General features: G+C 41.5%; 1 protein-coding gene across 1 annotated transcript in view; it reads left to right on the top strand.

The window, feature by feature from the left end:
- Positions 1–13,731, top strand: part of acin1a (apoptotic chromatin condensation inducer 1a) — a 51,944-nt gene extending 38,213 nt beyond the window's left edge. Inside the window, exons 89-101 of the mRNA XM_036005184.1 lie at positions 1,588–1,743; positions 1,962–2,047; positions 5,086–5,143; positions 7,175–7,214; positions 7,513–7,655; positions 7,818–7,961; positions 8,112–8,310; positions 8,667–8,812; positions 11,172–11,279; positions 11,401–11,508; positions 11,595–11,901; positions 12,247–12,347; positions 12,483–13,731. Coding sequence (XP_035861077.1) covers positions 1,588–1,743; positions 1,962–2,047; positions 5,086–5,143; positions 7,175–7,214; positions 7,513–7,655; positions 7,818–7,961; positions 8,112–8,310; positions 8,667–8,812; positions 11,172–11,279; positions 11,401–11,508; positions 11,595–11,901; positions 12,247–12,347; positions 12,483–12,818 — 1,932 coding nt within the window. The 3' untranslated portion in view covers positions 12,819–13,731. The remainder of the gene's footprint in view (positions 1–1,587; positions 1,744–1,961; positions 2,048–5,085; positions 5,144–7,174; positions 7,215–7,512; positions 7,656–7,817; positions 7,962–8,111; positions 8,311–8,666; positions 8,813–11,171; positions 11,280–11,400; positions 11,509–11,594; positions 11,902–12,246; positions 12,348–12,482) is intronic.
- The last annotated feature ends 8,089 nt before the right edge of the window (positions 13,732–21,820 follow it).

The following is a 21,820-nucleotide window of genomic DNA, read 5'->3' as shown; positions in this document are numbered from 1 at the left end:
AGGTGTAACAAGTGTTACCCAGGCCTTTAACCATCAGTAACTGTGATGCCAGGCACGCTGTGTGTTTTTCATACAACAGGAATAGACTCTGAAGTTTTTAGCACCATGGCAGTCAGCTATGCACAATACCTTGTCTTATTTATCAATAGTTGTTTAAAGTCACTCTGTCAGTTAGATGGCATTATCACAGCAGGCGCCCCACTGCAGTCTGCTACTGTCATTTGCGCGGATAAATTAATGTTGTTGGTTTATAACTATACATTCAGACATGCAAGTACAAAGGGGCAGTCTCTAGTTTTCAGGTGTGTTTAGCGCTCCACAGAGCATTCAGACTGACTATACCTCTATGTGGAAAAGAGAGTAGGCTTATCATTGTTCATTGATGCTTGACAATTCAATACATTTTGAGCTAGCTTTCATGTCTTTAAGTTAATTTCACCTCAGCATATTTAAGGTTTCTTTTTCTTCTTCTTTTTGACATTTTATTAATTCATTTACAAATCAAGTCCAAAAACAAAATACATTACATACAGCACAGTTCATGATTAGTGAAGCATGTTCCCCTCTCAAAGGCATTAACTTCTGTCTCTGCAGTAGTTGTAGTCAAAACACACAATGGCAACAAAAAAACACACAACAAATTCCTGAAAATTAGACCTGTACCTTAGAGTGAACTGTGCCTAATTATATACAAAGCACATGCTATATAAATATACGATATCCCTAGCATATAGCCTAAAAAGGACAAAACTAACAAACAATTGTAAGGTAAGGTAATGTAAGGTTTCTGAAATTGTTAAATACAACAATCTCAGAAACCTTACAAGATTAATTGGCATTTCGGTCGTATTTGTACGACTTTTTTTCGGTGTGGATGCATCCTTTTCTGCAGAGTAGAATTGGCTGTGCTATTGGTTGCCACTGCTGCGTGCCAGAAAACATTTGCATAAAGGTAAAACTTTCTTAGCCAAAATTGGCATTTTTGCCTCTTTGAAACTGGCCCATGGAGATATATAAAGCTTCAAATGCAGTGAGTGGTGTACTGCTTTTTTGCCTCTTGTTCTCTTGTATCTGTATGTCTGAATGCACCATACAACTACTGTTGATACATACTAAACACTTATTGGCTTTTACTGGGAAGACACCTCCGAAGATGTGTTGACTGATGATTTGAAACATTGTAAGGGTGAATTAAAAGGCAACGGTAGTGAAGAATGGCTCAGAAAACAACAAAGACTATGTTACATATTATGAACAACAAGGAGGGTTTAGCAGTACAGTGTTAGGTTTGTAACCAGAATATACAATCAGATAGAGCCATGCACATGTGGATTGGTTAGATGAAGAGGCAGGTGCACACACAATTTATAGTTTTTTATAACTAAGCTCTGTTTGTAATTGTGTACAACACCAGTTATCCTACCTGAGGAGTGGTGCTTGTTACGTGTAGCCAAGTCAGATGCTGTGTATGCCCTTGAATCCGGATAAGGGAGAAATCTAACAAAGAATCTGTTTTCAGTAAGCTCTGTTAATACTCAGGTTGTATTGTTATAGCATAACATGTGATCTGTTGGATGTCTCTTTTAGGAAGGTAAACCTGAAAGAGATTCCTCACCACAGCACAGGGTGACACAAGAGGCTCAGGCTGAGGGTTTAAAGGAAACACCAAAAGCCTCCCCTGGCAAAAGAGAGATGTCTGTAGAGAAGAGTAACACAACTGCTGATGGAGACAGTCACACCAAGGTCAGTTGCTTATAAGTTTACACAGCACCAGATTTTGTAAAAACTATCCACATCTTAGCTAAAAATCTCAATTATTAAGAAAATAGATTGATCTAAAATCAAGTTATGCCACTATTTTTCCCTTTTTAGTGGCATTACATTAACTACTTAAACTACTTTGATATACTGTACATTATATAATTTGTCAACTCCATTTCCTGCCCTTTTTAAATCCCCAGAAACCATTCATTGAAGCACCAACCAGAGAGGCGTCACAAAGGAAGAGAAAGGACAACGAGAGAGAGGAGGAAACGGACAAACGGAGGTCTGCTTTTAAGTCTTGCTCTTATGAAACACGTCCTATACATTCAGAGCTTTCCATAAGGGCCGGCTGCCGGCCAAACAGCCGACTACTCCTTTAAGTCCAGCTGGCGACTTTATTGAATACATTTTTGATTCCAATAAAAAATAGTTTTGATTAAGAAGTTGCGATTCACTATGCATGTACATTTTACGACCACTAGCCTCAGCTTCAAAACATGTATATGATCAAGTATATATGGTTTACATATTTGGTTATCCTCTCATTGAGTAATATTCTCCTGCTTTGTGTGTAGCAAAGTTAATGTTCATTCTTAAGTCACACCTGCTCAATGCCCATAGATGTGGAGTATATCGATAGAGAAGAAAAGAGAGAGGAAAGATAGTACCCAAAAGGAAGCGAGTGTAATGGAAATCAAAAGACTCTGACGGGCTTCTTAAAGAATAAAATTCTTGGTCAGTTGATCAAATCTATTAGAATGAATCCATTGCTTATTTAAGTTTTGAATTGGTTTTAATTTAAATTGTCAAGTATAATTATCATTTAGAACTAATGCCATGTTAAATGTAAGTTGTAATATCGTCAGTTTTTTGGGGGGGAGGGGGGGCTTTTTCTGCCTTTATTCGATAGGACAGCTAGGTGAGAGGAGAGAGAGGGGGAAGACATGCAGGAAATCATCACAGGTCGGATTCGAACCCTGGACCCCTGCGTCGAGGCATAAGCCTCTCAGTATATGTGCGCCTGCTCTACCACCGTTGCATCATCAGTTTTTTTAATGATGCAGACATTATGTGATTTAGTTTTAGATCCACAATAAATTGCGGCATGAATTAGACAAATGTTTCTGTTTTTATAAAGCAGGTAAAGAAACCATACAGGTCCACAGTAGACTCAGACAGGTCCACAGAGCCTGGCAGATCAAAGAACATTGTCCCTACATCAGTAGCCCTCTCACTGTTGAAGTATTTTCCAGAAGCAATGAAGAGTATTAGAGGCACTAAAATGTGCCAGAGGCCACCAAATTTAGGCTTTAATGTCCAAACATTTTGCAACTTTTTCTCCATTGTCAGTTAAGTATCATGTCACTTTTTTCACTACTCCTAGAGTTTGCAGGTCTGGGATTTGTGCCACTCACTGTTACTTACTTCCACTCTGCCAGAAATACCATACAATTAAAATCTCATTGTGCACACAAGTAAACTTAAATTGAATAAATAAAATAACGTTTTATATATAAGGTAGGAAGCATCAATGAAATGTATTGAGTTATAGAATAATCATGGGTGCTCTAAAATATGAAATTTATCACACCTATCTCCACAGCGCTGCGGTAGATGGTCTGGCTAGTCTACACAACATTCCTGGATAGAATAAACGATCAGCGGTTGTTTGCATTTCTTTATACCAATCACAATTGTCTTGTTTTTGGTGGAACGTATAATTAATCAACATTTATGTAAAAGTGCCAGTGTTAGCCGCTTATTTTCAGCTGTAGTAATAGTCGCCAGACATCAGCTCCAGTGCTCTCAAAGGATGCAAGTGTGATGTGGTAAAAATTGGAATCAGTGCCAGACTTTTCTGAGCAAGGCTGTTAAAGTATCTAATATTGTTTTAAAAACCTCTGACTAGACATTTTTTGTACATTATTTCATTAATAATGAGAAGGATGTGGCCACAGTTTATATGTTGAGAAATGTTGCTTTGTAAGCTTACTTGGTCATTACCATCAGATCATATAATCCTGCTCCATTAGAGCCTTAGCATCTGTATGCTTTATGAAAACATTATGGCGATGAAAAAACGGTGTCATAAGAGATGCTGGGTAGTGACTTTCCCATCAGGCGATTGATGAGACTGCCTTGAAGCCGGTGTGGCTGAGAAGATGCGGGTCCTTTTTCTACACGATCTTTCTTTTTTTGTATTCCTTGCAACATGGCTGTGCCCCGACGATGGCTTTAGCTGCCGATGCAGCGGATGGTTTTCCATACAGCGGCTCAGCTAAACAGCAGGCGAGGGTTTCTCCGTCGCAGGTTTTGGTTGCCAACCGATACGGACATGAATGCGTTCAAAGAAGAGTAGTCTCTGGTGAGAAGAGGGAGGGGAGAGAGGTGGCTCGTTGCGCCGCAGTCGTTTCAGTAACAGTCGCCGCCTCGATGCTGCGTTGTAACGGGAGCACGGTTTGTGTCTTTGCTGTGAAGTTCTCCTAAGTTAAGTCGGAATGAGTGGAAGTGTTCACGTGTGCGCGCATGAGGAAGACATGAGAACGTGAGACGCGCGCTCATTAGCGAGGCATTGTGTGGCTGTCGATGGCCGATTGGTTCGGTGTTAACGGACTCGGCAGGTCTGAAGGAGGACTGCGGTCGCTCTGCATTCCTTGACTCAGTCATTCAAACCCCCATTGGAGAATTAAGAGCAATGTATTTGTGAAATGACAAAGTGACTGTGGTCAACAGTGTGAGATGTGCTTAAGGTGCCGTTATTTTAGCATCTGCTGCTGTTTGTGTATCTTAGTGGAGTAGATTCATCTGCTGAGATTTTTTAAAATATGTTTTCAATGCTGCCTTGTGGTTCTTTTAAATAACATTAATATCTATTTTTAGGGCTCCATGATTTAAATGTTACTGTAGTTTAATGAGATTTAAAGGAACAGTAGTGCTTTTGCATGTTAAGCCCATTTAACTACAGGTTACTGTACTTCATGTAATTGCTGACAAAATACCAAGGCATTTGCTAATGATTTTGATTACATACCCATATGCGGAGAAGGCATTATGCATTACCAGATTCTCACATCAGTTTTAAATTATTTATACTGACTGACTTACATTTTTTTTTTAAGTGCTATTGGCTTTGATATTATGTGTTTCATTGCTTCTATTAAACTATGAATGAATGCTGTTGCATGTATTTATTAGCCTTGATAAAAACAAAATAGTCATTAACTGATTTTAAAAATGAATTTGAAAACGATTATTCTTTCCTAATGGGCTGCTCATCTGTTCCCTCTTTTCCTGCTACTATGTATTTTTCACACTATGCAGGCAGTTGAAGGAGACTGCCATGGCAGAGCCGGAGAAGCTTCCAGAGACCAGTGAGGAGGTAAGGCCCCTGAAGAACCATGAATCATCTTGGTCCTCCAAGCTGTTGGTAGCTGAGGACTTAGATGGACGGACCCATTTAATCTTTTATTGTTGAATCTTTTTTATAGTTGAGTTTTTATTAACCTGGATACATTACAGTATAGGTCACTTGATTATATGTCTATTCTTTGTTGGAAATCTTTTCTCTACATTTACAATGTATATTCCACTTGATGACTTAATGAGCCCTTTTCACAAGTGGTAGAATGTGTGTAGGATATTGCATTTTTTTTATTTTTTTTTATTTTATTTATTTTTTTTTTAAATATATAGCTGTTTATAAAACCTTTGTTGGCACTGTCATATGCAGAAACAGCAAGGGTATTTTCTCACTGTGGCTGATGTTTAAACCCCAAATGATTGCTTTGTTATAAAGGTGCTCATGCCTCTTCCATTGCCCCTATTGGTACCTGCATACTACTACTACTACTGCTACTGCTGCACCTGTTCCACTGTCCCCAAGAATCCAGAGTTGACCACAGATAAGCCCCCAAGGCTGCACTGCAGAGGGAGACCCCTGGCAACAAAGGCTGCCTAATGTTCATGGATATGGCTGGCAAGAGCTATTTATTGGACCAGAAGATTGAAAGGAGTTGGCTAGTCAATGTGGCCCACCTCTCTTAGCCTTTTATCCACTAATCAGGCAAGACAAGCAAGGATGTGTGCTCGCATCATGTCAAGGCTGCTGTGAAACTCAACAACAGAGGAGTTTTTATATTGTTTCACTTTGAGACATGTTTAACCCACTTGCAAAGAACTGTGGTGCATTATGGACATGCCATCTAATATGGTTGGTGACTGTAACATGCTTGACAAAGGACATTTTGGATTTTTTTTAATCTATTGGAATGGGATTCAGAATTCTCCAGCAAATACCCTTGGATACTAAATGAGTTTTCAAAGAGGCCAAAGCTTTTTACCTGGACTCAATGGCCTTGACAGTTTTTATTTGAACTGAAGAAAGACTTAGTTTGGGTTCCTTTCTACAACAGCCATCTCCAGATTTTTGCTACTTTGCAAGTTTCAGTATGAACTTACTGCGCCTCAAAGACAATTGAACACCAACGTCAAAATTTGGGGTTTGTGTGCATAGTGACTGTTAACAGCATTCAACATCTGGTCTCCAGCACATTGGACTCCTGTTAAAAGAACCTGCCACATTTTTAAAAGGACTAATGCCAAAACACCTGAGGATGAACATTTTGGCCAAAAGCATTTCAGAGCCCCTACCCAAATGAACTATTGATCCCATCCTGCCAGCCAACACGCTTTCAGATTTCCATCCAAACATCTCAGCCATCTTTGATTGGACCCTTGTTGCCTAGATACAGTACATGCAGTCGTGATTGGGCCATATCCAAACCAGTAAGGATCAGGTGTCAGTGGTACCAGGGAATAAGTAGACGTTTACTCAATGTTATATTTCAGTTATTTTGAAAATGCATAGTTTCCAGTTATACTCTGTGTAGTCTTTGCTGAAAGAAGCAGCATTTAAAAAAAATGTTTTATCTTATTTGTGGCCACTGCAGTTTAATCAAAATTGTTCGATACTTCTGTCTTTAATCTTAGTTGATTTTTCACTTCTGTGAAACTACTTGGAGTTAATGTGTCTATTCAGACACAAAGTCTAAAAATAACGAATTTAAACTGCAGTATTTCCACCAGATCCTCCTTTGTATGATAGAGACTGCAACTTACAGTTTACTCTTCAAAAGCAAGTTATATTAAATAATCTCTTGGTGTAGATTGTCAAATAGTTATTAATAGCATGCACTTAAACTACCAGTACAGTACAAAAACATCTCACTGCCATTCAGTAGACTTGAATTTGAAAAAAGACTGCACAGCGGTTTCTATCATTCACTCTCAGCCCCTACTTGTCTCTCTTCCTGTTATTGTGCCACCTTTCCTACAACCTGTCCTTGACCACTTGGTGTCTGCCTCTCATCTCTCCTATGTATCGGGTTGTTTTTATCTTCTTGTGTTTCAGACACCAAAGGCCTTCTCAGCTCGTAAGATCTCTATTAGCAGTAAGTACACCCTACTGACTTGCTCTATTCTTTACCAGCATATATAACTGATCATCAGTGTTGGTTTTGTTTACCTTTTTAGTTATTTACAATGTATGCATTCATGCCATTATTAGTTTATGGTTTGAGAACTCTATATAAATTAATCTGTAATGTGGATTGAATGATCATCCATATATCAAAAATGTGGAGCCAGAAGACTGTGTTGTGTGCATGCATTTGTGATGTCATGTCCGCTTATGCTGTATATGCCATGTGCCGGAGGATTCAACAAGTTTTCTTCTTGTTGTCTTACCAGGCAGTAAATCGTCCCCAGGCACTGGCAGTGCAGAGGGTGAGCAGGACCCTGGGGCCGCGGCCGGTCGCAAGAGGAGGTGGGGCTCCAGCACAGCTGTCACTGCCAAGAAACCTTCCATCAGCATCACCACAGATTCACTCAAGGTATTTGCAGCATAGTAAGACTGATATTACATTGAGGTTGCTGGTGACGCTCTTGTGGACGCATAGATGCACTGCGAGGCACTTCTAGTGCATCTGTCCTCTGTGTTGAATGTTGCAGGCCCTACATTTATCTTGTGCATGGTCTCTGTTCTTTGCCCTTAGTCTCTGATCCCAGACATTCGCCCGTGTCTCGGGCAGGAGGCAGTAGTGGACCTGCACCCAGAGGAAGCTGTCCACTCTGGCGCTGAGGATGAAGAGAGGGAGTGCTCTGACCAGGATCTTCAGATCCGTCGCACTGTCACACAGGTACGTCTACAGCTTTTAACTGTTTTACACGAATGACAGGCCTAGGAACTGTCTTCAGTGTGAAGTGTAAAGTGCTTCTCATGAAAGTCCAAGGTTACATTCATCTCTTAATCGAGAATTGCTTGTGTTGATACCTTCCCTGTATTGCAGGTGGTGCACTCGGAGAGCCAGGAGAATGGAGAGAAAGAGACAAAGAGGAGCAGACATGAGGAGTTGGAGGAGGGTGACCCACAGGGAGACAGAGAGATGACGACAAGGGCGCATGAAGAGAAGATGGACACCTCATTTCCTGGAGCCGTGGAAACCCAGTCTCCATCACATACCAGCCATGATGTAGAAACTAACACTGGTAATGGATCCATCACAAGATGGCCTTTATCAAGCTTTAAAGTCATCAAAAATGAATTCCCAATATTTGATTTAGATATTGATTTATCTTAAAGCTAATAATTATTTTCCTTTGTAATAACACAATAACAGGCAATACATAGTCTACACACTGTACTTTACATGCTGCATTGACATCCAGTTATCCAGGTATAGGTAACGGATAGGACTGGATTTTTCTTATGATATAATAAAAAAAATAATTCTATTGAGTTGACCTTATATTTGTTATAATGTATAACAATTATACATTATAACAAATATAAGGTCAGTGTTAATTAAGCCACTATGTTGACTGTTCTTCCTTCTTTATCCTAGTGACCCCCAGCGACACCCTCATTCGCCGCTCCATCAGCCAGCAAAAAACGGGTGTTTCCATCACAATCGATGACCCTGTTCGCACGGCCCGTCAGCCCTCGCCACCCCGCGGCAAAGTCTCCAACATTGTTCACATCAGCAACCTGGTGAGAGAACGCTCTACTTTAATATTAACTTTCATTGATAATAGTGTGCACTGATTAGTGGTAATGTTGTGGAGCTGTTGTCTGTGATAGCAGGCATATACCCCTAAACTGACCCAGCCTCTTGTCCCTCAATATATTGGTTTTATTTAGCATTTTACAGGCTCCTTTTATAGTGAAGAAACTAATTGGCTTCCTTACAAGAAGAAAGAAGCATATTTTACCTAAAGGACAAGATTGTTGTTATTTTATCTTTTTTTATTATAAACAAATCCCATGGAAAGATCGTGGAAAAATCAACCTCATGCATAAAAGAGCCCTACAGTTTGCGTTGGTGGACAAATTGCGTCAATATGATGAACATGACTTGAGTAGAACCAGCATTAGAAACACACAATCACCTCCCTGAGCATGCACAGTGATGTGTACTCGACACAGCTGCTCTCAGAGTTAAAGCATGCTGTTACAGAATTGATTGTGAATAAACAACACTGCCTGTGTTCGTTGTAATGAAGGTGCAACAGTCTGGCTCTCTTATATTAGTTTTTGGATGATAGTGGAGTTTTGTGGAAGAGAGGCATATGCCAAGGATGTCAGGCTTTTGTGTGTAGCCAAAGCCTCACAATAGTGTCTTTGAGGTTTTCTGGGCATTTGTTGTTAATAAAAATCTGAAATGATGCCAGGATTATCCTTGACATGAACTTTACTAATAGTGCAGGTCAGGACTGTTTTTTTTTTTTTTTTTAAGATTATAAGGCACCTATTATAATCACATTATGTATCTTCATTTACACACTTCCATGAACCTCAGTGCATCGTTCATAAGCCTAACCACCACTGTCAACTTTCTTAAAAAAATATATATATATACATATATGCGGGTTAATGCCCGACGAGGTGTCCATTATCAGGAATTAATGGACGACAGCGCGTAAAATGGTTGCCTCTGCGGAACTCCATTAATTACCTGATAGGGACACCTCGAAGGGCATTAACCCACTTATACCATGGTCACTTGTAGGGGTGTAAGAAAAAATCGATACACTTGAGTATCGCGATATTTTATTTAGCAATACTGTATCGATTTTCAAAAACGCAATATTGATTTTTTTTGTTTTTACGTGCAAAAATATTCATGTAAGACAGTGATTCACGTTTATGTTGTGTTTAAACCCCCTACCGCTAGATGGCTATGCTGAGACGCACCACTAGTGTCCTCGCCTAGCAGTGCCTGACTTTTTGCTAGAAGCTAACAATGTAGCTATGGCTGACCTTTGGCCTACTTTAGCATATCAAAATTAGCTCACTAAGAACCTGTGAACCACAATCCCAAACTGCCAGTTTGATTTTCTTTGTACTGAATTGTTTACCTAAAGTAAACTTCTTTGACTTTTATGTACATCATGTCTTTTTTTAAATATTAGTTTTTCTAAAATTATATAGAAAAATCCCAATATATCGCCTTACGCACAGTATCAAAATATATTGCAATATATTGTATCGTGATACGTATTGTATCGCCAGATTCTTGCCAATACACAGCCCTAGTCACTTGCCAAAAAAGACCATTAATATGTGTTTTACAATCAAAATCTAATGGTCTTTTTTTTAAACAATAACTCCCTGTTTACCTGGTACACCTGAGGGTTTGAATAATACTTGGAACAATCATTCCCATCCCATAAGGTTCTTATGCAATGCAAACAGTATTCACTGCTCCAGTAAATAGGACGGACCTTAGACACAACTTTCCGCGCTCGGCAATGGGAGATAGAACCCTTTGGCTCAAACAGCTACGAGCCAGAAAGCTAACGCTAGCTATCCAGCCATCTCAGTGTCCCCAAATCAATAAAGATTTGCATGAACAAATGATGCGCCATGTGTACTGCCGGCTGCAACCTGAAGTTCGTGTTGAACAGCGAACGGGATGAGAGATGATCGCTGTGAAACCAAGTCAGTTCAGAGAAGCGGTGTAACTTATTTCTTGCATCATCCTGTGGTGTTCAGAGGACGAGGAGCTGATGGACTACACTCTGTGTTGGAAATAACATATTCAGATGTCCTTTTTCATTTAATGTAGCACATTCATTTAGAACGGTAAACAGTCAGTTTCACCAAAACTCGTAAGAAGGTGTTCTATATCACTTTTTTAATGGACACCCTGCAGCCAATCAGAATTGATTATCCACCCAGACCATGGTATAATTTATATTTTGTAGTCTTAAACTCAGTGTGCAGTTTTTGTTCATCTTCATTCTATTTACATTAATATTGTTAATGGATGCATGCTTGGTATTTCTACTTACACTATTATTAATTGTGTAAAGCAGTCTTAATAATTGCTCTGTAATATTTTGTTTAGGTGAGGCCGTTCACTCTGGGGCAGCTAAAGGAACTGCTCGGCAGAACTGGCACCCTGGTGGAGGAGGGCTTCTGGATTGACAAAATCAAGTCTCACTGCTATGTCACTGTGAGTTTTTACGAGCATGTGTTTTCTCTGATAGAGGACTGTAGATCTGAGCCAGACTGCTTTTGGCCTGTGGAAGGTTCTTCTGTGTCTCATGGAGCTACCCTCTTCTCTCTGTGTTTAGTACTGTAGCTCAGAGGAGGCAGTTGCTACACGGGCAGCTCTTCATGGAGTGAAATGGCCTCAGAGCAACCCAAAAGTCCTTAACGTAGACTTCTGCCAGCAGGATGAGGTAAGACCTTACTGTTATCAGTCTGTTTTTCTCTTACGCCCACACTGCTTAGCCATCTGTAGCCTAAGCATATCTCTGATTTGTAGCTGGACTTCCACAAAGGCTTGGGTGTAGCCGGTAAACCCGGAGCAGAGGAACGGGGGCCTGGCTCTGGCCGTGGTCGAACATCGGCCCTGCCCTCTCTCCTCCCTGAGCGAGACCAGTGGGCCGAGCGTGAGCGTGAGATGGAGCGCCGAGAGAAGGCTAGAGCAGAGCGGGAGTGGGATCGCGACAAGGTCCGAGAGTTTGGGAAACCCGGTGAAGAGAAGGAGGAAGGTCCCCGGAGGTCACGCTCCAGAGAGAGGCGCCGCAAGGAGAGGGGAAAGAGCAAGGAGAAGAAAACTGAGAAGAAGGGTAAGACATGCAGGCATGAGATTAGACTGTATTAACATTAGGTAAAATAGACTTTTGGTCAATACTATGTAGAGCTGAAACATTAATGGATTAGTCGATCAACAGAAAATTATGCTATTTTTTTTTTTTCAAGCTGAAAAAAAAAGAGAAATATTCATTGGTTCCACCTTCTCATTTGTGAGACTAGACAGTTGACGATGTCACCTTGGGCTTTTGGAAAGTGTGATAGGCATTTCTTGCTGTTTTCTGACATTTTATAAATCAAACAATGAATTGAGATATAATCGATAATAAATAAAATCGTTGGCAGCTGTGCAGCCCTAATATTGTGAATGTTTTTGGCAGAGAAAATGGCTGAGGATCCCCCTGCAAAGCTGCTTGATGATCTGTTCCGCAAAACTAAAGCAGCTCCTTGCATATACTGGCTTCCACTTACAGAGGAACAGGTGAGACACATAACCACTTTATACTCTTTGCTTGCTGCTTTTAATGCACAATTTTAAGTACATGGCATAGATATATAATTCAAGTCCTTACTTAAAGACTGAAAAGTATTGATCTGTGCATTCTATTCATTATAGTTTGTCCAACGGGAAGCTGCCAAAGCAGAACGGATGAAGGAGCGTGAGAAACGGAGGAAGGAGCAAGATGAAGAGGAGGAGAAAAAAAGGGAAGAGGAGCGCAAGGAGAGGGTGAAAGCTGGAGGCGGCCCAACTGGAGAGCGAAGTGAGGGTGAGAAGGAAAAGGACAGGGACAGAGAGAGGGACAGAGACCGAGGTAGAGATAGAGACAGAGACAGGGAGAGGGAGAGGGAGAATGACAAACGCAGGGATGGCTACCGTAGGCCAGAGGGCCGTGGAGCAGGCGTGGGCAGACGCTCACGCAGCCGCAGCGACCCACGAGAAAGGCGACGTTAATGGCCAATCAACTGATGGAACTGTCCTAGAGACCACCCTCTTCCATTTGCCTTTCACTACATGTACTTTGTTACAACTGAGACCCAACAGAGGACCAACTGATGTCGTCACCATCTCTCAAATTGTCACCTTTTTTTATAGTACATCTACACTTAAACACAGACAGGCTTAAAGGGGACCATGTGTTATTTTTATTTTATTTTTTTTTGCGGTGTTGTTTCCCAGAGTGCTGTATGTCGCACTTCTGTCAAGCTTTGATATATTTTCTTTATACTTTTGCCTCTCTTTTTCTTAAATTTTTGTCTTGACGGTTTTGCAGTATGGCACACTGGGTAATTTTAATAATTTCCCCTCATGTTCCCCATTTGCCCCAAAGTGTAGGTGCCAATTATGATTTGCAATCAACTGTTGTCGCCTCAGTGTTTTAACAGCTCTAAAATCTGGATGAGGAATCCTTTTGTTGCTGCATGTAGTCCAAGGCTCTCCTTGCCAATCCTGCCTAAATAGAAAACTCTGACCTCTGTGCAGAGGCTTGCATAAATCTGAAAATATTGGAATAGGTGTGTTTGGCATTTTGTACAGACATATAAGATTACTTAAAATCATGTCTTTAAATAAGGCAGCTCTGGGGTATTTTTGGACATGTGTGGAATAACTACTAAGGCAATGCAGTGTTCCTCTCCCTGTTTAGTTAAGCGAAATGGTTCCGAATCTCCTTGGAGGAGAATCGATGTCTGTCACACTTGACACAAGTTATGATTATGTCCTTATCATTGATTCTCTTATTCCTCCCTCCTCTTCCTCCAGTTCTCTTACCCTGTAGCATCAATACAGGCCCAAGAGGAGAGGTTGCATTATGAGTTTTCTAACCATTTTTTTGTTACCTTTTATTTTATCATTTTAGTACAAAGGTTTGTTTTTGTTTTTAAATTTCTTCTTTGAGTACGCCTATCAGTGGTGAATGTATAAATAATAAAAATTGAAATTTGAAATTACTGTGACATTTCTTTTCCAATCTTCCTACTGGAGGATTTGTAATTTAAGTTCTCCATTGGTCCCAGGGATGCAAAAATGTAACTTCTTACTAGTTACTGGGAATAGTTAAATTCAAGCTAAGTATGCGGTTAAATCTGCGGTTACACTTCCACAAGAATCCACAAGGTGTCAGTCACACCATATTGTCGACCACATCAGTCCATTGGACAAAAGGGGAACGACTTCATGCAGTCAAATAAAAATAGAATATAAAGGTAGAGAATAATTAGTAGTGACCATTTTCTTTCATTTAACATTTATCCTGATCTTGTGCTTTTTCCAAGTTGGGAGTGTTTACCCTGTGTACCATATTCTCTGTGTCACCCACCCTTCCCTTCTCTGTCCGCTGTAAATCATGTATTTGCCCTCTTCTATTCCCTTGTTCCATCTCTCCGGTCTTGACGTTCATCCTGCAGAGCTCAGCAGTGTTTCTATGTAATTACAGTCCTATGGTCGCTGAGCAGAACATTCTTCTGCCCTGATGCAACACTGTGTGTCTGGACTCTTTGAGGGCCAGTGAATCCTTCACCCTGGCATCTTTCTGGCAACCCAAGAACAAATTTCTAACTGAGGCAGCCTAGTTGGAATGAGAGCGCTGGAGAGAGATTTGACGGTTTTATCTAGCAAGCAGGCGGAGAGAAGCATGTATGTGAGTGTGTTGGTTAAGTGCCATGCAGTTGGAGGTTTTGAAGATAAGTTGAAGTTTAGGGCAAAGTGATGATGTGTTGGCCAAATGGAAAGTTGGAAGAGATTGTTTCTGAGGACAGTGTGATAAAGTAAAAAACAGGGCTGGAGTAAAGAGAGAGGGCAAGTTAATGACACGGTCAATAAAGCCTACAATATTGAGGCAATGAGTTCCTCCAAAGAAAATGTCATTCCACACTAAAGGTTGAAAGGCCCGCTACAGCCTTTACACCCAACCACAACTTAAGGGTTGGTAAGTTTTTGTTGTTCTTCAGTGAAGCAAGCTGAAAACATTTACATATATAAAGTTGTTATGGCAAACAGTTGCCTATTTACACATCCAGCAGAAACGGAGCAACTTTGGCATTTTTTGGAGTCATGTTACTGGTGACCTGACAAATTCCAGTCCAATATTCTCTCCTTTTAGGTCTGGTCTATGCCAACTCTTCAGTGAAATATCTGGCTGCTTAATGTTCCATTTTCTTCACCAGCTAGTTGCTAATACAGAATTTCCACTTACACAGCTCTGCTCGACTCACTCTTTTTTGGTTCTCCAAAAGTTTTGAAAAGTACCTGGTACATTTTTTGGTACCACCTCAGTCGAGATTCCATCGAATTGAGCCGATACTAGAAGGTGGAGTTAAAACAGAGAGAGAGTCATCACTAGGTTCGTCAGTTGCGCATGACGTGGGACATCCTGCACAAACCCGACATTTTTAAATGGCAGAGAAACCGTTAATAGTGGACACAATTTATTTGTATTCACTCGACCCAGATTTTATAAAATGTCAGCCCACAAAACTATGGCCTACGCCACGCTGTACAGTTGACGAAGTGCTGTTTGTTTGCAGGTGAAAGGATTCATTGAGTGTTGCATTAAAGATGATGTCACGGCAGTTTCACATGGTGGCACTATGGCGATCAGCTGAAAATTCCACCTACACTGTGGGGGTGCTATCCACAGTGGAAAACGAAATAGAGAAAAGGACCTGGTACCTAAAGTGAGTCGGGTCAAGTTGAACTATGCAGTGGAAATGAGGCAAAACTTTGTCTATCTGCCGTTCGATGCTCGGCAGGTAGCACACAGTGGGTTTATCAGAGCTTTTTCGCCAAAAACGGCTGCCTGCTGCAACTGGAAATGATGTTGAGAGTGGTGAGAGGAATGTTAATACAACAGAGTCCATTGGCCTGTGGTAAACGCACTGTAGGAAGTCTTAGGACAAACCTGAAGACTAGCTGAAACTTTGTCCTTGACAGCCAGGAAGGAGCATAAACCTTACGACTCAAAACAAACGTATTTAAAAATTCTTTATGATAACGGCCGGCAGCGACTTGATAAGAAGACTTAAAGGACCAGTGTGTAACGTGTTTAGTTGTTCATTATCAAAATCTGTGTTGCCCGTTCACAAACATGTCCTTTTTCATGAATATTTACCTCCACCATCAATTCGAAGTATTCCTTTTGGCTTAAAATTTTACATTTGCTATCGCATGAACTGGGGTAGACCATAGACAGTTAAAGAAATGGACCATCAGATCCCATTGCTCTGGACGGGGACCAGTGAAGTATATTAGAAGCACTTTTCCGGTGAGGGATGAGCGATACTGCACAGCCTCCCACTGAGCTCGAAGACGTAGATGTAGATAGTTGTAAGTCTTCTGGTAGCTGTGCCAAGAGAAATCTCAATCATTCCCAATCTTGCAGAGACGGAGAGCGTAGGTATATGTAAGGAGATAACATAGGTACAGGCTAATTATCGCTAACTAAAATGCTAGTTAACATTAGTAATTACACTTAAACAGCTAATGGAAGTTGAAACTGCCTGCAAGCTTCTCTTGTACTATACGGTAATTTCTCTACTATGCGACAGTAAGTCGCGTGGTTATGAAGCAATCGTTAGCCTATTTTTACAAAAACGTCTGCTACGGAGCCATAACGTGAGGTACAAGGTAATGGAGCCTTTTATACATTGTCGTGTTTCTTTAGAAATAAACAATGGACAAATAAAGTCTTTAAACGCTTCACATGTAAAGTTATTCGCTGTCAAAATGAATGGCAGTCAATGGAATGCTAACGGCGGGTGAAAGCTAGGTAGCATCAAAATGGCGCCATAGGAGGTACGCGTTGTGGAGAGAGGCTTGTCGGTACACGATCCGTTCTGCCTGCACGATCCGTTCTGCACGATCCGTTCTGCCTGCACGATCCGTTCTGCACGATCCGTTCTGCCTGCACGATCCGTTCTGCACATGCGCAAAATGTTCGCGCATGCGCGGTTGTACGAGGATTTACGACACTGCACGATCTGTTCCACGCTTCCGGTCGACAGCCAAGCTAACGTTAGTTTAGCTAACAGCTAATTCGGCTAACTGCTAGCTGAGACAGCATGTAATAACTTTAAAAGACCCTCAAAATAAAACTTGAAAATAAACGTTGACATATATAACAAACACCTAACATATATAACAGCTGTTACGTCAGTTCTACTTTACTTGTGCTCATTTAAAATACAATCACTCAATACTTGTCTTTATTGTTATTACTGTGAAGTCTTAATTTAGCTGTAGCCTGCTTTTCCCATTACGTTTGAGTTAACGTTATTTTAGACTAAATCTAGCTGTCAGCTAGCGGTTAGCCGAATTAGCTGTTAGCTAAACTAACGTTAGCTTCCCGGTGGAGGCTAGCCATAGGCTAGCGTGGAACAGATCGTGCAGGTCGTATGGATACGTAAAACAGTATTATCTTGCGCATGTGCAGAACGGATCGTGCAGGCAGAACGGATCGTGTACCGACAAGGCTTACCCCAAAGAATTTCTAATATGGGAAGAAGTTCCACTCTCTCGTTACTTCCGGCTTCTGAACTGGTTGCAGTTCCACCAGAGTTCCATATAGGGGGCGCTCACAGGCCAGTGCAGAATGAATGGGACTCTATGGAGCTATACCCCTCAAAATCCACTTTTCTCAGGATATAATTTTTTGTCTAGTAATTTGAATGTTGCATTTGAAAGGGGAGGCTAAGAAAATACACACTGCTGGGTGTTAGATTTTTTTAAAGTGGCTTTTTTGTTCTAAAAAGCCTTTTAAAATGTCAATGACGTCATACACATATACGGCCAGAGATTCTGCTTTACGGCAAGCTCTGAGTCGCTTCCTTTTTTCTCTCGAGGCATCGACAACACAGCTGACAGATTAGACTCTCCCTGTTAATACACGTGCTAGAAAGAGGTTTGTTAATGTTTTAAAGACCACGCCGAAATATTCACTCTGGCATTCTGGTTCTGCTTCGGATGTCGTCAAGCGGGATCTCCGATCGTAATCAGTCCTTCACTGACCAATCAGCATTCATTAGCAGAATGCTAGCGTGTTATGGGCAACAACGACTCAACCTGTAACAAATCGAAAGGGCATAAGTACTCGTTCATTCAACTTTTGACCTATAATCCATGTTGAACTTGCAAAAACTACAATCAAATCTGAGATTTCTCAACGACAATCAGGCGAAAGAGACAAATTTAGCCGTCTAGCTCCATAGGGTCCCATTCATTTTGCACTGGACCGTGATCACCCCCAGTGGAACTCTGGTGGAACTGCAACCAAAGTAGGTACAATGGGGCTTAATAGGGAGTGGAACGGCTTTCCGTAGACGGGCTTTGCTTACCCCCTTCTCACCCCCTTGGGGTAGTCGCTCCATATTCATGCGCCATCTTGAAATACGTTAGCCGGTAAGGGACATACAGGACATACTGCTCCGCCTTTCACGTTTTCGCTGTCACATGATAAACTCACAGGTGCTGCTAATGGGTATTGTAGCTTCCCGGCCTGATGGACCACACATATTCAAAATCGAAATTTCAGGAACAGGAGTCTTCTTCTTCACCCAGAAAAAGAAAAAGGATATTGAAAAGAGCAAGAGACCGGATTTTTCAAGCGTGAAGGCTACCGTAGCTGTAATACGTACTTTGAACTGTGTGGTGCGAGAGAGTTGATTGTGATATATGATCTCAATGCTAGATGGGAGAAATTCCTACACATTGGACCTTTAAGATTAGACTTTTTACATAATCTTACATTATGATTTTAACTGTCAACACCAATGGACCCAGACTGGAACGCCCCCAAATTATATTAATAATCGTCTCAGTCATAATGTGTGTCCCTGCCTCTACAGGAAGTGACTAAATCTATTGCAGTCTCCTCAAAACACCTGAGCATTCTCTCCATGGAAAACTGACCCCACCGAAGAGAACCCCGACTCCAGGCACTACTAAGAAGTATTTCAGTTTGCTAATTTCACATTGTGAATATTAAAGTCTTGAAAAATTCAACATGCAAAACGGCCTACTGCCGCTTTAAACCAGGATTCTCTGAGTTCAGCTCATGACCAGGAAGGCCAGTCGAGGTAAAGATCCTTCTAGCAAATTTAAAGTTAAAAGAGCTGGACAGCACTGTCAACAGATGAAGAGATGACCCTAAATAATGTTTCCACGGTTGTGGGTCTTCTACAGAACCACTAGTGACAGCTGGAGGACCACAGCAGACCACCTGTGTCTGGTGGAGAGAGCTCAGGTCAGTGGTAAAGGCCTCTCCAGGATCAGCCAGTCAGCTGAGCAAGGCCACTCTCATGCTGATGAATGGGCAGTAAAAACAATATGTTTTCGCTCTGTAAGCAGTCCGTCCCCCCCGCCCAGCGTCCCCCGCCTCCTCTTCTCCTCCCCTCCTCAGTGTAACCACATAGGTCTTTGTGTCCAGCACTGTTAGGAACTCAGCATAGAGACCCTCTGAGCTCCACTTTCAAAGGCAACCTCTGATGTGGCCTTTCTGATCTCTGCATGTCTCACTGACTTTCCTCTCACTCTCCTATGACTTGAAGTTTTCTTTCTCTGTCTGTGTCCTATTTACCCATGGTTTCCCTCACACTCCCTCTATATGCATACATGCTCTTATAGATTTCCTTTTATTTTGTAGGGAAGCTGGCTTGTGTCATGAAACCACGTAAGACGTTGGAGAGACGATGAAAGATAGCGATATCTTGACAGTCAGTCTTACCACTCCTTGAAGTTTAAACTTCCCTTGATACATACACACCCTTCCCCCTCCTCTTTCAGTCCTCTCTTCCTTTTTCACCCCTCCTTTTTTTGTGATGACATGTGTATGTGCTTATGGAAACCAGATGTGCCTTGTTGCGATGGAAGAGGCGAGAGGGAGAAAAACCAAGCATGAGGTTGTATGATACTTCATTAACAGACTGCAGGAGATGTGGGGAGGGGGAGTCTTGCTGCTTCTTTCTTGTGGTCTTGAGAGTTCAGACAGTCACTGTATATATAATTAGATTCCATCTATCCTGACCAGGCCCTCAGCGAAGAATGGGGGTTTCCTTGTGCATATGGCTGGGTCAGGGCGAGGGTAGCTGGACTTGGGAGAGCCTGAATCAGCATCTCCTATGATGGAGGTGTTTTTCTGCAGGGTTTGGGAAACCACGCCATATGAGACAGGACTGAAAAAAAGTGACCTAAAGAAGTTGAAATGTTGATTGTTTAACTTCCTTGCACCTGTAATTTGTTTCGCCCACACAATACCTCCCTCCGACATTTAAAAGAGACGGCTCCCACTGCAACCCAACCACACCCAATTCAAAGTGCAGACATTGTGTTAAGAGTAACAAAAGCAGGCACGTAGCTTTAAACTGATAGCATTAAGCAGATTCAGCACTCAGGGGGCAGACGCTGGCAAAACTGCATGGCTAGGAAAACAAACTAATCCGTTGGTAAAATATCTGATGAAACAGAAAAAAACTGAGATTGGGACATCTGGGGCACACAAAAAAAGTTATGTTAAACTAATAGGGAAAGTTATTTCCATGCATAGCTCTGTGTACTGTAGCTAAATGGAATAATAAGATGCAGACACAACGGAAAAAGTATTAGGTATCGATCCCTCTCTTTCACTGGCAGTGTACACCACAAATAAAGTGTGTGTGTGTGTGTGTGTGTGTGTGTGTGTGTGTGTGTGTGTGAGACTAGCATGTAAGTGTGGGATTGCAGCAGCTCCACTCTAAGAACCACTCTTGCACCCTTCCTAAGTCTATTTTAAAACAATGAATGAAAGAAAGCACTTGAATAGAGAGTTAAATTCCCAGAGGCACGATTGACCCCTGCATAGCATTCTTCATGTTATAGGAGGGAACGCACAGGTGTACTTAATAACCTTAACGATGGTCATTTATGTCATCAGTTATTTGTGCATGCTGGCTCAATGAGACATTTAAATGGAAATCGAGCGAACGTTAGCATTAGTGGTTACACCTGTGCTTTTCCTGCTATGACACGTCAGAATATCTGCTGTGAAAAAGGTCTATAATCTTTCTAGTTAGTCATCCTGTATTCTTCGCTGTATTGGGTCAGCATATCACAGCGGTTTGTATGATGTCCTATGGAAACCACAAATGTTCGTATCAAATCAGTCTACAGCTCTGTGAGGCTGTACTTAGGCACAGTGGTGCTTTGAGCTTAATGCTAATGTCAGCATGCTAATGTTTAGCAGGAATAACGTTTATAATGTTCATTGTCTTAGTTTAGCGAGTTAGCATGCGTTAACTCGCTAGGTTATGAGCATCAAACACAAAGTACAGCTGAGGCTGGGTGGGGATGTCATTAGTTTCGCATGAATAGTTAAGATTGTTACAATTGATCCTCCAATAAACATGAGTGTTAGTACCAAATTTCAAGACAGTGGTTGTGTGTGTGAGACAGAGACTCTGGAGAGAAACCCCCTGTTCCTGTTTGTTGTATTCCTGTAGTAGTGCTTGGTGCAGGATGTGGCAGAGCTTTAACTGATGGAAATGAAAACCATGTGTAACCTATATAGCCACTCACTAGAAATGCGCCTTTCCACCATCCCACATCCTTGTTGCCAGGCAGAGTGTAACACTAACCATTCTCTGTTAATCATTCAGTCTCATTTAATGGGAAAGTTACTCAGTCTTCTCTCTGAGGTTGGTCCTGCAATTACATTACAGTATGATGTTCGGGTTGGCTATTATGAGACACAATAGCCAAGAGCAGGACTTCCCCTATTTGGAAGTTTCCATTCATCAGCCTGCAGGCTATACACATGCCAACTGAAACAGGCCCAGGAAGTGTCCAGCACAGAGACAGGAACATAAAAGGAGCTTGATAATGGTGTCTGCTGAGTAGAGTTCAATGTGGACAGAGAGATGAGATTTGGAGATTAGTGGATGTGAGGCACTTGGCATGGAGGAATGGATTGAGGAGTTTATGTTTGTAAA

The sequence above is a fragment of the Sander lucioperca genome, chromosome 9 (assembly GCF_008315115.2).
Source record: "Sander lucioperca isolate FBNREF2018 chromosome 9, SLUC_FBN_1.2, whole genome shotgun sequence".
In the NCBI taxonomy this organism is placed as follows: domain Eukaryota; kingdom Metazoa; phylum Chordata; class Actinopteri; order Perciformes; family Percidae; genus Sander; species Sander lucioperca.
The sequence above is the reverse complement of the archived record's forward strand: the minus strand, read 5'-3'. Positions and strand labels throughout refer to the sequence as shown.